A 17,739-nucleotide genomic window follows, 5' to 3' on the forward strand; every position below is an offset into this window, starting at 1 on the left:
GACAGCTGACCCAAACTGGCCACAGGTCTATTCCATACCACATGGTGTCATGCTCAGTACATAAACTGGGGGGAGTTGGCCGGGGGGCGGCGACCGCTGCTCGGGAACTGGCTGGGCATCAGTCAGTGGGTGGTGAGCAATTGCATTGTGCATAGAATCATAGAATGGTTTGGGTTGGAAGGGACGTTTAAAGGTCATCTAGTCCAACCCCCCTGCCAAGAGCAGGGACATCTTCAACTAGATCAGGTTGCTCAGAGCCCCCTCCAACCTCACCTTGAATGTTTCCAGGGATGGGGCATCCACCACCTCTCTGGGCAACCTGTTCCAATGTCTCACCACCCTCAATGTAAAAAAACTTCTTCCTTATATCTAGTCTAAATCTACCCCCTTTGGTTTAAAGCCATTCCCCCTTGTCCTGTCACAACAGGCCCTGCTAAAAAGTTTGTCCCCATCTTTCTTATAAGCCCCCTTTAAGTACTGATAGGCTGCAATAAGGTCTCCCCGAAGCCTTCTCCTCTCTAGACTGAACAACCCCAACTCTCTCAGCCTTTCTTCATAGGAGAGGTGTTCCATCCCCCTGATCATTCTCGTGGTCCTCTTCTGGACCCGCTCCAACAGGTCTGTGTCTTTCTTATGCTGAGGGCTCCAGAGCTAGATGCAGGACTCCAGGTGGGGTCTCACCAGAGCAGAGTAGAGGGGCAGAATCACCTCCCTCGACCTGCTGGCCACGCTGCTTTGGATGCAGCTCAGGATACAATTGGCCTTCTGGGCTGCGAGCGCACATTGCTGGCTCATGTCCAGCTTTTCATCCACCAGTACCTCCAAGTCCTTCTCGGCAGAGCTGCTCTCAATCCCTTCATCCCCCAGCCTGTATTGATGCTGGGGGTCGCCCTGACCCAGGTGCAGGACCTTGCACTTGGCCTTGTTGAACCTCATGAGGTTCACACAGGCCCACTTCTCGAGCTTGTCCAGGTCCCTCTGGATGGCATCCCGTCCCTCTGGCGTGTCAACCGCACCACTCAGCTTGGTGTCATCTGCAAACTTGCTGAGGGTGCACTCGATCCCACTGTCTCACTATCGCTTATTTGGTATATTCTTTTATCATTATTATTATTATTATTTTCCCTTCCTTTTCTGTCTTATTCAACTGTCTTTATCTCAACCCACAAATTTTACTTCTTTTTTTTCCGATTCTCTCCCCCATCCCACTGTCGGGAGGGGGGGAGCAGTGAACAGCGAACAGCTGTGTGGTGTTTAGCTGCCTGCCAGGTTAAACCACAACATGCACAAACACACATACTGGTTCTGTAAAAGCTGTTAAACCTGCTAAAAGCAGTGCAGCAAAGACTGCTTGCTTTTCTGTGTTCCTTCTTCCATCTACAACGAAATCTAATATTCAAACCTCATATTTAAGACTTTTAAAAGGTGCTGTTTAGATGTCATCCATACTATTACATATTTTTATTTTTCAAACAGAGTAAATCTCACATCACTTGATTTACAGATGGGCAACAAATCTAAAGCACTATTGATATAACTCAGTTTTGTATGTCTCAAACTGAAATACTGTGTCTTATCTTCTAGGAACCATAAATTCTAGAGATGGCCGATTAACAAAACCTGCAATCATATGCTTAAACTTCAGGCCTAAGACTTCTACTGCTTGGAATTAAAGCACCTGTTGAGTGATTCAAGACAAGCTGTGAATCACGCTGTGAGAGTGGGCAGTTATAAGCATGTGACTATTTTAGAATTACTCTAAACAGTGCGATTTACTAGTGAAAACAAGATCTAAAGCTTTGATCATGAGAGCCTATGGAACTGAATTTACTTTCCTGAAAACTTAAACTTTTTGATCCCATTGTTTAAAATACAACTCTAGTCATGCATTTTATGAAAAGCACTCATGAAAAGCAAGTAGAAAGAGCAGAAAGAAAAGGAAAAAAAAAAAAAAGCACTGTTGACATGGAACATGATGAAATGTTAAGCATATGACCAGATCCAAATGTGCTGGCTGTGGGTAAAAAGACCCCCAAAAATCTTACACTTCAAACTAAACTTTAGTAAAAAAAGCTTTAGGAGCAGCTGGTCTGTAGATTAAAAACATTTTAACAATTTGTAGGAAAGCTGATTTTGTAGAATTCTGATTTTGCAAACATCTTGCCTTCTCTTGCCTTATATGGATGTAACCTAACATTTTTTGTAATATCCAGCTGTAAATTGTAGAAGACCTAGCTAAACAAATGTTGTTTAAATAAACAACAGAGAAAATATGTTAAGTAAAAAAAATAGAATAATGCTTTACTGGTCTTTGCCAAATATACATTTTTATTATGAAGTTATGAATATAATATAAAATCAGCCAAGTCCATGCATAGGTCTTAAAACCATCACCCCTCTGCCCCCCATCTTCTTTTGTGCCTTCAGAATTGTGTTTCAACAAATATAAGTATTATTTATAGTTAAAACTCATGAGTCAAGTACAACATCAACCACACTATAGTGCTCGAGTGTGCAGGAGACCATACTGGCAAAAATGATAAGCCATTAGTTTTGTGTGGCTAAGTGCCATTAATTGGCTAAAAGATTTCTTTCTGTTTTGATTAACACAATGTTACTGAAAACATTCAGTGTTTTTCATGCCCTTAGAGGCACAAAATTTTAATTAATTGGAAAACTTTTTTTTCCTCCATCAACACTTGCCAGATATTCAGAGAGTACTTTGAGAATATCAGCTTATCATTTTACATTGCATATTATACACTGAACACAATGAATGTACAAATTATGTGATGTTTTCATATAATAAAGTTATGATCAGGATAAATAATTCCACAGTATATAAAAATAAGAACTTTAGTTCTCTGAAATCTTTTTAAGTATTCAATTGATGAAATCATTAGAACCATCACTGAAGTTTTACCTGTGGCATTACCACAAGATAGATTTATTTTTTTTAAAAGCATTTCAAAGATATGCCATGGGTGGGCACCACAATTGAGTTAATTTCTCTTTATCTTGAAGTACTTTAAAGAGATGATAACACCCCGCAAGGATGGCTGAATGTTAGGAAGCTCATCTATGTACCTAAGCCAAAGGACAGTTTAAAGGCCAGTTCAACAGCAGCTTCCGTGACTGAGTCATGAAAACAAACATAACACTCCTGAGGTTTTGGATGTAGAATGAGTCTCCTGGAAAAAAAAGAAAGAAAAAAAAAAAAGGAAAATTATCATAGGTCTTAGTTTTTTCCTCCTCAACTGTTTGATATATTCTGGTTGTACTCTGAGTTTTCAGTAAGATGTTAAAAACAACTGCTGTGTAAGAGAGCTAGCAAATTTCTGGGGCTCTCCTGCATTATCTTACTTCTTTCAATACATTAGATTTTAAAATCAAGTTAATCTCTGCTCAGTTTTCTCAAGATTGTGTATGGAAACAAGTCTTCAAGTTTTCAGGATCTGTTTGTATGTACTGGTGTGTTTGCAGTAATCCAAGTTTCCGGGCTACATGCTGCAATTGAGGTACTTGAGAACAAGCCCCAGTATTCACATATTTACTAATTTTTAAACTTAATACATCTGGGTAGGTACATTCCTACATGTCAATCTAATAAGCTCTTTTAGGGAAAGAGCTAATGTAGGAAAGCTGTTAATACCTGTGCATAACCGTGTGTAGCACTATAGCATAGCATATAGCACTGCAAATATGAATGGACTGCTGCTGATTTAACATGTCATTTGATAATGCAGAGACTGAAAAAAATATTTTTTTAAAGATATCAACAGCAGCATAAACATTTTTAAATGTTTAATTTAAAGATTTTAATTTTTCCAACCCCAAGGATAGCACACAAACTGCAGTTATATACATTCATGGTGGGAAACTATTGGGTTTTTTTGCTTTAAACATCTGACTTGAAGGCAAACAGGTTAGAAAAAAACTCCGTTAGAGAATTTCTACATTATTATTCCTGGCCAATATAATTACCTGTGGATGACGTTTCCTCTCATTGTATCAGAAAAAAGTTCTTATGCCATATTCAGAAATGTATTTTGCTGTTTTCTGACTTTCCTATTTGCACAATAGTTGAACTAGTCGATAATTATAACTGAATGAATTAATCAAGCATAATCACTTATCTTCCTTTCACCCCCTGCCTATATTGAATTTATTTTTCATATGGTGAAAGCATAGCTTCCATTTAACTGGGCATTTGCATTTTTCTTTCTATTTATCTAGTAGGAATACCAAATACAGAAGATGAATGTAGAAAAGAAGGAAACATCATGTTGACTGACTACTCCTACTATGACTGTCTGCTTACTGCAGCTAAAATGTAGACAGCACAAAACATAGTAGATGGAGGAAAGAATAACATGAGAAGTAGTGGCTACAGAATAGGGCTTACCGGCCTGCACTTAAACTATTACAAGATCTGATAGGTTCTGAATTGCGAAGAAATTATACATACTACTTTCTCATTACACCTAATTTTAATTACTTCAAAAAATGTATTATTCTTAATATTTAATGCCTAGGGCAGTATGCTGTTCTGTCATGCAAATAAGGCTTAGCTATGTAGCAATAACTATAGGCATCATTAAGAAAATCACTAAAATTAAGTTTAAATAGTAACACAAATCACAATCCATTTGCAATGATAATGGCAGAACTTTGAAAGCAAACTAAGGAAAGAAAACTCCCTTTCCAAAATATCTCAAATAGACTGGTAGGTTGATTTGATCTTCTCAGTGAAAAAAAAAAACCCAAACAAACCACCAACCAACAACTACAATTGTTCACCTTACTTCCTTGTATCCCTGAATCGGCATTATGCATGGAGGCAAGACAGGTGGCAGTTACCTGCAAAGCAGGGAATGGAGAGGTCAGAAGGAGCATGAGGAGCACAAAGAAAGTGCAGGGTATTAAGAGTATGATGACAGCACTTTAGCATGTCTGCAGACACAGTGCAGCACTGCAAAGGGTGCCAGCTCTGCGGTGTTAACATGCTGGCACGGTGCGCACCTGAATTAACACACCTGTGTTTTACAGCAGGTGGAACATCACACCAATGCAACTTCCCAGATCCCGAATCAAAGCTACCTCGGTCAGTCAGCTCAAGTATTTCTGTGATGTGCTACAGTTAAATTTATTCTTAGAGAGTACAGCAGCATATTCAAAATTGAAAACCTGGGAGAAATACATTCATTTGTCTTTAAACTCACCCCACAACCCAGTAATTCATTGTTGGTGGTGGTTTCTTCTGATCAGTCCAGTTATCAGGAGTACACTCAAACAAAACTCCATGTTCTTTTACTAGATCTAGGTCCTCAGCTGCCTTACTAAATTCTGAAATCCCACTGCCTGCTTTTTTCATTTTCTGTAAAACAATTGGTGAAATGTTAGTATAGAAGGAAATATTTTTACATAAACACTAGCAAATGTAAGTATGTGATTTCTTCAGGAATCTTTGATCAATGATATTGGTGTCAAAAAGCCAGACTTAGAAGATATAACTAACTTGCTTACATGATTCTTTTCTCCACAGTTTTGTTACTTTGGCATCAACAGGCTTTTCCATTGTTGTACAACTTGGAGGTAGACACATTGTCCCCTTTTTGATTTTTTTTTCCCCCTTCCAGCTGAAGACTATTTCTCTAATAAGACATCTGAGATAATACAGCTTCTTTAAAAAAGTGTGTTACAACAGCTAAAGCGCTCATCTTTCTTTCTCTGTGTGCCTCCCTAATTAAGAACTGTGATAGTAAAAGCCTATTGAATAAACCTGGCCAGGCAGGAATTTCTTTTTGTAAATAAACAGTTAAAGCACTTTGCTCAGAGCGTTTTCTTCTTTTCTTCTTTCTATACGTCTTATGAGCGCATAACATCATTGGGTTTTTACGGCTATGTTTTGTACAGAGCTTTTGAATAAACCTTGTAAAAGTTCCAGGTGTTTCTAACTGAACTCCTGGTCCCTGTTTGCTGAGGATCAAATTGTATGCACAAAAACTACTTTTCTCTCTTTGCTCTGTCTTGGTGCTCAACAGTGCTGGGAGTCCAATAAAGCCATGGTGTCTTTCACCAGAAATGTGAGGGGAAAAAGACCAGAATGGACATGGAATTGAAACACAGCAGGAATTTTGAAAGGGTTTGTCACTAGTCTAACTCTTCTCCCATTGAAGTCAAAGGAAGTTTAGTACTCTTTTGTAAACGTCTATGTAATAATGAACCCCCCCCCCCCCCCAGCTTTAGATCTTTTTTTTTTTTTTTGAAGCATGAGAAGTGAGATGTGATTATGGAAACAGGAGTGGTAATCCCTTTGAATCTGTCTTAAGAGAGTTGATAAGCCAGGGCATCTCTGGATCTGCTGATGAAACTTCTGTTCCAACTACAGTATCTGAAGAGGTGAAAGAAAAGATTTTCTTGAAAAAATCTCATGGAACTTCTGTCTGCCATATGCAGAAGCATAAACCACATCTTTCAATCTGCCTAAAATATTGAAGGTGTGGGGGCTGAAGGTCTAGAAGAGAAAAGGTGGTCACATCATCACAAGTATCTTAATTTCTCAAAAATGGTAGAAGAAAAAGTGAAACGCACCTTAGCATTTGAGGAAAAAAAAAAAGCTAATATTTGCCTGAGAAAATGTCTTTTATATTTCCCTAAACATGCTTTGGATTAAATTCATAAAGCATATTCTAAATTACTGCTAGTTCGTAGAGTGGAAGAAATTTCACAATAGACGACCTAACCCTTCCTGTAGCTTTCCTTAGTACACAAAATTGTTTCAAACCCCTTTCTTGCTAATACTGCTACTTAAAGAGACGTAAGGAATATGTTAGTACTCAGTCTAATAATCTTCCCCACCAAAAAAAGGGGTCATTATTATGCAATTTCCAAACTGACATATGTTTGTATTTTAGCACATCTTACACTATGCTATTCATACTGAAAATACTCAAGAAAAAGTATGTATTAAGAGGGGATATTTGATAGAACGATTTTATTTAAAAGTAAGAAAATACTAAGATAATGATGAAGAAAATGAGGCCAGGGCTGCTTATTACATACAGTGACATATATTTTAGGGCTGCAGAGCCTATTTTTGCTCAGTTTAAAATTTATTCAAAATTTTCTGTACACATTTAGAAGTTAAATTGTGAATTTTCAATTCTCAAAAAGTGAAGCAAAATTAATTACTGATCAGTTTACAATAACTTTGCATTATTGGTGCAATTCTCTGAATCCTAAACTATAACATTTAGCCGATGTCAAAGAATAAGCAGTATAATAGTACATTTCTATATTTGACTTTTTTGTCGTCCACTATGAACAAGGAAAACTTCTGTTCATTCCTTCACATTCTCCTCATGCCATAATGCAACCTGACAATTTCAGCATAAATTGTTGGAGCCAACATGCACAAACTACCCCAAGTTTCTCTAAAAGAGAAACTTTGTTCTGCAGCACATGTTCATCAGTTATTTCTGATTTTCAGAGCAGAATGAACCCAGCTGCTGCCCAGCATACTCACGTCTGAAGAAGCCAGAAAATCAGACTTCAAAGCGTGAGTTTTTCACTTTTTATGAGCTACACCTAATGGTTGAGTGGTTTCTTTATTCAGTTTTTTTTGGTTTGAACTATAACCTGTCCATTTAACAGTTGTAACCAAAGGCAATTTGATGATAAGAAATATTTGTGTATTCTCTCTGCTTGCTTTTGGGTTTCTACATCTCCCAACAGAAGTGCCCAAAATACATGACTCATTGCCAAAGTCCTACTCAGCCAAACCTCAGTGTCATATGAAGGTGACAGAACAATCGACCAAATTAACCTATTTTTCTAACACTTAAAAATTCCTAGATGATTTACAAGGCATATTGGTCTAACCAGAAGTGACTTCTTTGGTAACTTCAAGAAAACATTAAGAAAAATTATACCACTATTTGCAAACTGCGTTCATTCAATTTGTACTGTCATTTCCCATTTAATTCACTTGGATTGTCACTTTAGGATCTAAAAAATGCAACTGACAGTCAGCATTCCACTTAGGTTTATAGTTAATTATTTCTCTTCTCTGAAAGGACTAAACAGGTCACAAAATTAGGAGAAGTGAAATGTTATCCTAATTTGGTTCACGTCAATAAAAATCAACTGTGCAATTAACAAACCAGATTTCTAGCAAGATGAAGTGTGCATTGAACACAAAATGTCTGATCTGAATGGAGTATCTCATAAGTTGATTCTTCTACCTGTTGTTTAGATTTCTGCATTACTACCACCATCTTACTCCAGATGGATCATTTGGAGTAAACAAATTTTTAATCAAACTTAAGGCAGTACAGTTGCTGACATCCCATCTGTCCATTTTTAAATCTAATCTAAATACCAAGTACCCACATAAAGCTCTGGCGGCTGGGATCAGGCTTCAGCCCAAGTCCAGAGCAAGGCTTGAATTGGTATCTCTGTAAAGGGAAAAAGCCTTACCTATTCTGGCATCCCACCTAATCTAAAATCCAAGGGATCTGGCAGCATAATTAAAAGGAATCGATCATTATAGCCAGTATTCTTTTAGACTGACATCCATGTGAACAAACGGTTACAGACGTTAGTGGATGGCAAATGTATAAGCTATCTTCGGTAGCACAGAGACCAAAGACACTAAGAATGAACAACCCTCTCACTGTCAGAGGCCCTCTTCAGGTCATTGTTCAGGCACACTGACAGCACAGTGAGGGGAAACCGCACTGTCACTGCTCATATGAAACACTTTCTGTGAAAAAAAGAGGGCCTAAACTTCCTTTTGTTGCCAATCTGAAATCCCCTCCTAGCATTCAAATGGCTAAAAAAACCCCTCTCTTGCTACTTACAGTTCTTGAACCCAGCGCATGAAACTTTTTGCTAAATTACAAACAACAGTCCTAATATGAAACAGAGTAAGAAAATACTATACTGGAGGCATGGAGTATTTATTTTGAGGGCATTTTTGGTGGGAGAGCGAGCCATAATTGCATGCATACTTGCTTGGATGGTCAGAGAAAGAACCTGCCCATAACAGTAAAAATATCAGGAGCTTTAAAAACAACACCACATGTGCAAATACACCTGCTAGTGAACTATTTAAATAATGAATTGAAAACAATCTTGAAATACTGAGTTGAGAATATAAATAGAAAAACAGAAACCAAAGCTTCCATACTTCTTTCCTCATGGACTGCTGAAAAATGGAACGGATTGAAAGACAGCAACGATAGAAATTCTCAATTAACTGAGGGTGGATGGAGCCACCTAGCCGTGCTACTTCTTTGTGAGTTGGAGTAATAAAGATTCCTTGCATTGTTTCCAAAGATAGATAGTGGAAGAGGGTATTCTCAGGACCAGATGTCAACCTTAAAAAAAAAAAAAAAGAATCATTTAATGTTAAAATAATTTTGAAAGAAATGTCAGTTAAACAACATATACTTTTGTTTCTTAAGACAGATTTGTTTTTCTGGTAACTGCAGTAGAGTATGAAAATGGATACAGACATTCAAAAGGTGCCTATTTCTACACCAAGGAAATCATGCTAATTTGCACTGTTAATACTCAATTTAAAAAAAAAAAACAAACCAAAAAACGATGGTACAGTTAGGTACTGCACTTGTGTTCTCAAAAATTCTCACCAAAAAAAGAAAAAGGAAAGGAGAAATAAAAGCTTTGAGGCTTTGGGGGTGGGGAGGGAAGGGAAAGCTTTCTTTAGAGCTCAAACAAAACACCAGCACAGACTGTGCTGTCACAAGCAACAAGTGGGAACTGGGAAGATCATGGCCTCTTTGTCCTTTGTACACCTACCAAGAGATAGCAGGGAGGCAGGCACAAGGTATATGTGTGGTCCAAAAACTCTTTATTGAAATTCCAAGGTCACATATATGTGGGACATGCGCAGACGTTCTACTGACATATTCTTGCAGAACAGTCATCTTTTCTAATTAAGCTCTCCATTTAAGAGCTTCACTTTTGAGAATCCTTGCATAGCAAAGTTTTGGTTAGAATAAAATTATGCAAGAACTTCTGTGATATGTGCATATTCAAAAAACGACCCAAGTATGGCCTTAAAAATTAAATAATAAAAAATAATTTCTTACTTGATAGCATTAAGAAGTTCTGTATCTTTCTCTGAAAGGTTCTTTTTGAGGTTTCCTAAATGAAATGGATTTGGTAGGGTATGTTTTTTTCTAGTGGCCTGAAAAAACAAGCAGAGAGATGAACTGAGAAAACACAGCTAACGAAAGAACAGAATCAAACCAACAAATCACCTACTTAGAAAATAATGTAGCATTTTTTTAAAAGGCCCAAACAGTTGCATCAAATGTACTTTATAGCCTATTTTAGACTGAAATGGGTTAAAAGCAGTTCTACAACTGTACAGCAATTTGTTCTGGTAACTTATGTTTACACCATTATTATTTTAGGGATATTCTCCAATTATTTCTGCTGATTCCAATGCAGCTGTGCCCACTTCAGTCATGTGAATAATCTAAATATTTACAAGCAATGATAAAATAAAAAAATGTGATGGCTCTGAAGCTGACCCAAAGCTTCCCAAGGCAACAGAAGTATTTTCTACTGAAACCAGGGGCTCTTAGATTTATTCTTTTATAGTATGCTTTTTTTTTTTAAAAAAAAAAAGGGTACTTGAGTGAGTTTTTAAAAGAATTGCCACCTCCCCCAAGCCCACCAGAACCTTATCAGTTCTCTTTGTCTTTGTTCTCAGACCTGATCCACTACAGATTGTGGATTACTGCTTTCATCTTCCGCAGGACCTTCATTACCGTGGTCAGGTCCTCCACTGTTTCTCGTAGGGCTCGGCTTACGTGTCATTAAGGAAGAGTCACCAAACAGGGTCCTTTTGCTTGCTGGAGTGGTTACTGATTTGGAAGTATTTTGTAGCTTACTTAGGATGGGTGAGGTGGTCAAGCTCTCCAGTTTGTCACGTGTTGCAGGAAGGAACCAGTCAGCACAAGATAAAGGTGGAATGGATGGAGAATCTAGCCTTTCCTCTATGCTGGCATCTATTCCTTCCAGTTGAAGTATAGTGGCTTTGACCTGATCTACATATATACAGTCTGGTCCTGGATTCCCAATAGCTTTTGATGCACAGCCTCCTGCCTCTAGCAGGACACACAGCATAAAGTGTCTCTGTAAACATGGAGGTAGCAACATTAGCCTTTGGTTTAATACACAGTATGTGCTGTATTATATTTATGTCTCATCTGATACTTGGGCAAAATACAGCACTATATTCAACATTCCTTCCTCATCTCCAGAGGAGGGTTTTTTTTTTTTTCCTAATCAAATCATGTCCAAGGAGATCTTTCTGTTATCATGTTATTTAAGTTAATCATGCAAACGTAAAAGCTATCATTTACAAACTCATTAGTGGTTTGCTTTAAAAAAAGTCCACATTTAAAAAAACCAAACACATTCCTGAAATGAGTTGTCTGAAAATACAAGATCATGAAAGTAAAACCATTTTCAACCGAAGTGAAAAGGCATAAAAATGATGAGAATTTATATTTAAACTTGCAAGCTTTACAAATATATGAAAAATGCTACTCTGAAAAATTCTATCCCATGAAACAGCTATAATACGAGTATTTTGTAAAATTACTAAATAAAATGCATGGAAAGTGTTGATCTTGCTGAACAACAGACTGGAAATGTTAACTTACCAAGCCAACTATCAGTAAAAAGTATCTTGCTTCAGGTTCCCTGTATCCTGTAAAACTTGAAACTTCACACGGCTCTATATGATGATGTGGAAATACTTCCCGCCATATCACTAACTGACCAATCTTCTGTTCTGCTGCCAAGGGTAACAGACAATAGTGCCGACAATATAAACCTATATCAATAAGATCTTCCTTTGGCAAGTGATTACCAATCAAGTAACCCTTAATTAAACACAGAAAAGGAAGTGTATTCAGTAAGAAATACAACACCACCACTTATCACTTAAGAGTACTTTTCATATAGAGATATCTGTGCTCCACATGCATTCAGATTGTAAGCTTTCCGGCCAGAGACTATTTTTTGGTATACAGTTGTACAACAGATAACACTGAGCTTTTGCACCACATCTGAAGAATCAAAATACTGAAATATAAACAAATAAAACGTCAGCATATATGCAAGTTATCAAAGGCGAGCTGGGAAATGGATAGCTTTAACAGCTTGCAAAACAGCTACAGAGTTAAGGTGCTTTAATTCTCATTTAATTCTCTCCCCAAAAATACTGAGCTTTCACTGGAATTAATAAGATTTCCAAAAAAGATACCTAGCACTAAGGGCATTACAGTTAAAGTGCTGTCATGGTAGATACTGTGCAGTTCCATTTGTGCTAACAGTTTAGTCTCATAACACTATCAGCATAAAGAACAATTGCATGACAAAATCCTTAAAATGTAAGTTTCCTTAAAGCAAAGGCTGTTATCTTCCTTTATACTGTTGAATACACTGTCTACATTTAATCAAGATAAATAAATTTACAAATGAGACCAAAGTGAAAAAAGCTGTCAATCCAATTTCTCAAGTCTTTGATTTAAAGACAGATTAAAGATAGATGACCTGTTCTCTTTATTCAAAAATGGCAATGAACAAAAAAATTCCTATTAGAATATCATACAGTCTCACTTGAATTGACTCTTACTACTTTCTTATTACTGTCTCTCTCCAATCTTTCGATCATACGCCGCAAGATTCTCATAAGGCAGTTGCAAACAAGTATTTTGTTCTTACTGATCATATAGTACGTATCACTGCCTGACATCAGTTTTTTCTGTTACGGTGTATGAGTTTTAGGTCTGTTACTAGAAATACATGTTTAAAGCAGTCATACATGTTTTTCATATTTGTGAGGTTCTGAGAAGAGTTACTCCATGACTGGGTTAGATTTCCAGATGCATTTTCCTAATCTTTAGGCCTTAATCACTAATACTACCTTGTAGAAGAGACAAGAGCCCATAATCATATATAATCTTCTCATGTCGTAATAATCTTCAGACTGTGGGAAAAAAAGCATGGTATAATTTTTAATTCAGAATTTTATTTACCAAATGCAAGTCAACTAATTCCAGTCAGTTGTTATCGATATCTTATTTAATACTTTCATTTTTGACCACTTCTTATTATCAGTACGGCAGTTAATACCGAACAGTTAAGTGAAATACCAAGGTTTTAGCCTCTGTTATTGATTTTTGCGTCAGTACAATTTTCTCTAACAATTTTCAGCTCAAAATAACAGATTTCCTATTTAGTTCTTATCTGTCCATAAACCGTTTTTGTTAGGATATGCTAATTCTCAGAGTTCTTAACAGCAAAGTAGTTGAAGCATAACTATTGACACCAGAGGCCCTCCTAGAGTCAAACTTCCAAGTCAAAGCATTTTTTTCCAGTATTTGACATTTTACCCAAAATATACCCATTCATTGATCTTTTAGTTTAGATGCCCAGTGCTCTCAGATTAGTAACACTATCTTTAGATGGATATAGTGTATTTTAAATGAAGTCGGTGCAATCAATTTCTGTGCAATAAACTACAACTTATAAACATTGCTTTCTGTAAATCATCATCCAGGTCGTTTAGTACAGTGATTCTTTTTTTAATTCATTTGCAAGATGGGCCTATATGTCTGCCTACCTTGTATTTTAGGTTTTAAGAATTGTTAAGTATCTTTTGTAATTGAGAACATGTATGTCCCAAATTGTTACGCTAAATATGTGATCAAACAAGTTATCTTTCTGCTCAATTATAATATACCTATACAGAAAATAATTTTAAAGTAACTGTTCTGGAACATGAGTTTAAGAAAGCTCTTTCATTAGAAAGTAAAACTGAAATTTCAATATGTTTACACCTCACTGCCCTATACAGCGCAGTAAAGAGCATGCACAGCAAGTGATACGCAAGTAAATTACTATCCCCTCCTTTAACAGTATTAAAAATATGCATAACTTTTAATTGCTTTCTGTAAACTGGAAAAGTAAGTTCTCAGTGCTCCATAGAAGTTTTCAGGTTTATTCACAATTGCTTGGGAAGGAGACAGTTATCTATACAAAAAAAGAAATGTAACAACAATCAGCTATGTTGAAATTAGAGTGTCCTTGTAGACATCCCATGGACTTAAATTACAGTAAATCATGGGTTTTCAGTGACTAATCCTATAGGATTATAATACGGTTATAATGTTAACCATGGAGAGAAATTCAGGATAAACAGAATGGGTAAAATTGAGCTATCTTAAAACAAGAATAATTCAATATACCTTTGCTTTGACTCCCACTTGATTAAAAAAAAAGTGGATGAGTTTAGAATTAGTGCTTTTTTAAACTGCTGAATATGACACCAAAGCAAAGAGATACTGTGCGATGCAAACAACAAAAATAAAATGTTTACCAGCTCTGCAAAATCAGCTGCTTCCAGATCACTCAGTGCTGTGTCAATTTCCATCTGAAATATTTAAACAGTACATTTTGATAGAGATTTCCAACACATTAACTTACAATAACAGCATAGTTCACTATCTTGCTAGTCTCAGAAGATTAGGGTTCACAAAGTGAATGGACAAAAATTTGCACGTACTTTTCAGTAGTAATATCAAACATCAAGAACACCTCAATTCATCAGATTAAAGAAAAATCCTTCTTAATTGCTGTGTACTTCCCTCTTCTTTCAAACTGTAAAATTTCTCTGCTTGTGTGCCTCCTGAACCCACTGTTCGGTATAAAGGAGATGTCACTCTTACTTTCAGCGTGCTTTAAAACATGAGGTCTAGAGACTACCCCTTGAAGGCTAGAGACAACTCTGAAATCTGGCAAGCTATTGCATCCAGCTGAGTTATTAGAAATTTTTTTTTGCAATGGATTTAGTTTTTGTCTCTATGGAAATCACCAAAACTTTCTCACACATTATCTTTGTTCTACTGAAACCGCTTTAAGCTTGCTTATTTAACTACAAGAGCTGTTGGTTAATATAAGTTTTACTAAAAATATTTTCCTTTAAAGAACATGGTACTAGGCACTGAAGTTCATGACATAAACGAGCTGCTTAATGAAAAGAACCTAAACCCCATCATTACAAACTTCTTGGGCTGTATGAACAGGCTGCCTCTAATTGAAATACAGCCAGTTTTTCAAACAGAGGAATGTCAGTGAGGCTGTTGGCAGTCAACAGCTAACCAGTCTCTCGGCTTTTCCCCAGTTAAAATTTAAATGGCTTTCTGCCCAACAAAGAACTGACATTTTTAGTTTTATATTCCTTACAGAATTTAAACATCTTCACCGAAACTTAACCAGAAATTTCAACTTCTGCAAAACCAAAATTTTTCTGGAAAATGTGGATGATCTCAGACAATTTTGGAAAGCGATGTCTGTATCATAAATATCAACTATGTTGTTTCCTAAATCCCTTTAAAACCTACAATTTTACAAGAAAGAAATGACCTGCAAGCTAGACTAGAGAATAAAGCGTAATAGAGTCTCTCTACAGAAACTTGAGAGAAAAGAAAAGAAAAAAAGCACGGAGAAAAAAAAAATTGATCACCAAATAGTACAAGGAAAAAAAAAGTGCCATTTCCCGGATAGGAAAAAGATGTGTGACAACAGTTAGAGGTGAACTAGTCGCATTTCAAATATATGTTAGGTTGCTGACTGACCATATTCTACAACTACGTTTTGCATAAATGTTTTATTCCCTTCAGTTATGGAGCGTTACAGGACTATGTGCACACCTCTACATTTTTTACCTGGATAGTAGATTTAGCTCTGGAGTTATGACATGAAAGAAACTTTTCTGAGACACTCCATAAATATGTACTTCTGTAGCTAAAACATATATAACAGGGTGTTCATACGTACATATTATAAAAGCAGAAGTCTGCCTGAAGTCATCGCAAACACATTGGCTACAAGCACATTTAGCAAAAATGTATCTAGACACATACTACAGGGCAAGGTGGAAAGAACTAAATCATTATCAGTCTGATATGAAAGATAAAGAAGACAATTCATATTACGGAGAAAAGAGAGAGAAGGCCACACCAGCAAACAGAAATCTGTTTGGTAACGAATAGCACTGACTGATGCATAGCTTGCAATGTCCACGGCAACTTCTGTTACTGAACAGTAGCAAACCTGAAATAATTCTGCAAACCCTGTCAATAGTAAAGTTGAAAGACTTACCACTTCATCCCTTCCCCTCCAAACACACCTCTGTGAAAATTGTACATGAGGTCTTATTAAACATAAAAAATCAGAAAACCAGGAAAGTCCTAGTTAATATTATCCTCAAATAAAGACCCTATAAATTAAAGAATATGCCACTGCAGAAGTAAAGTCGTTTTGAACATCCAAACTCAGTCCTTTTGCAGAGCCTTTCTGAGAAGCACTTTCAATTTGCCATCGTACAGCCTCTTTACTTTCAGTGAGTACAATGTTCATTTCTTTTGTTGTTGCTGATGAAATAAGTTTGGATAATGGAGTTTATGGTCAGCTCAGATTAGAATCAGTGTCTAATAATTAGAACTAGCCTTAACTACGTTACGTACAAGCTTACAGATATTTTGGGTCTATCCATGAAAGAAAACTCTCAGTTAAAACTTCCCATCTGTTTCATTTGCATTAAATCATGGCAAATACTCATTAAAAAACAAACTCTACCATGACAAGACTAACATATTCTAAGCATCATTCCATCTTAATGAAATTTTTTTTTCCTGTGAAATTTTGTAAAACCTGCCATATGCGTATTGACTCAAATATGATATGCAAACAACTCCACATGATATGGAAAATAACTTCCTAGTTGTGGAGTTGAAAATATTTAAAAAATCACAAAGGCAAAAAACGAATCCTAGGTTCACTAATGTTCAAGAGGATGGACAATGAAAATGCAGTGAATCTTTCTTTCAACCACTTCAGGCCCTGAAGTGAAATGAAAGCGGTCCATTGTGCCTCACTACAATGCCTGATATCTAACACTTCTTGAATGAAGGAAAATACAGAAAATACTATCAAATTACAATTTAAGTATACGTGCTGTATGGAAAATTACCTTCTCAACTGGAATCATAATTAGAGTTTTTATATTATATGTCAAATGATTGCTCTAAATAGAAAAAGAGGTCCAATTTTACAATGTATCTGTCTCATTAAAGGCCAGCAGATTTAAATAGTAATTAGTGACTTAGTCATATGTTTAATTCCTTGAATGAGACTGCATTTCATTAAATACCTACAGAGTAGATATTCTCTATTTGAGCTAGTCCTTTCACTTCAGGTTCTCTTCATAGTTAAGGCAGATGAAGTCACAGGAGTCCTAAGGCATGATTCATCTAACACTAAAGTAAACAGCTGAAGTTGAGCAGTTGAATTACTATTAAAGCACCAGATTTTCCCCATTAAATAATAGGAAGAGTTCAGGATTAGCACCTCAACTGTAGTCATTTATATCATAGCTCTAAAAGGCGATGAGATGGATGCTACCCCAAGTCACTATAAATTCAATAAAGTAAAGAAGCCTCATTTTGCCTCATTTTTAACCTTATTTTGCTATGAGGCTAAAAACCTAATTAGGAAAAAACCCCTCTATAGGATTAAAATAAGAAACATGAATAAAACTTACAAGGGAATAACAACTTTAATACTAACAACATTAATACTGATGAGATTACAGAAATTGGAAGGAAAAAAAAATAAGCCAGGAGAGAA

The 17,739-nt window shown here is 36.3% G+C and overlaps 1 protein-coding gene across 3 annotated transcripts in view; it reads right to left on the reverse strand.

The window, feature by feature from the left end:
* Positions 1-2,311: 2,311 nt before the first annotated feature.
* Positions 2,312-17,739, reverse strand: part of INTU (inturned planar cell polarity protein) — a 56,245-nt gene continuing 40,817 nt past the window's right edge. For all 3 annotated transcript variants that reach the window (XM_076337254.1, XM_076337253.1, XM_076337255.1), the window contains exons 9-16: positions 14,429-14,482; positions 12,974-13,036; positions 11,706-11,927; positions 10,750-11,172; positions 10,119-10,216; positions 9,194-9,383; positions 5,223-5,377; positions 2,312-3,191 (exon numbers count right to left, since the gene is read on the reverse strand). In XM_076337254.1, the coding sequence (XP_076193369.1) occupies positions 3,080-3,191; positions 5,223-5,377; positions 9,194-9,383; positions 10,119-10,216; positions 10,750-11,172; positions 11,706-11,927; positions 12,974-13,036; positions 14,429-14,482 (1,317 nt within the window). In that variant the 3' untranslated portion in view covers positions 2,312-3,079. The remainder of the gene's footprint in view (positions 3,192-5,222; positions 5,378-9,193; positions 9,384-10,118; positions 10,217-10,749; positions 11,173-11,705; positions 11,928-12,973; positions 13,037-14,428; positions 14,483-17,739) is intronic.

The sequence above is a fragment of the Aptenodytes patagonicus genome, chromosome 4 (assembly GCF_965638725.1).
Source record: "Aptenodytes patagonicus chromosome 4, bAptPat1.pri.cur, whole genome shotgun sequence".
Lineage (NCBI taxonomy): Eukaryota > Metazoa > Chordata > Aves > Sphenisciformes > Spheniscidae > Aptenodytes > Aptenodytes patagonicus.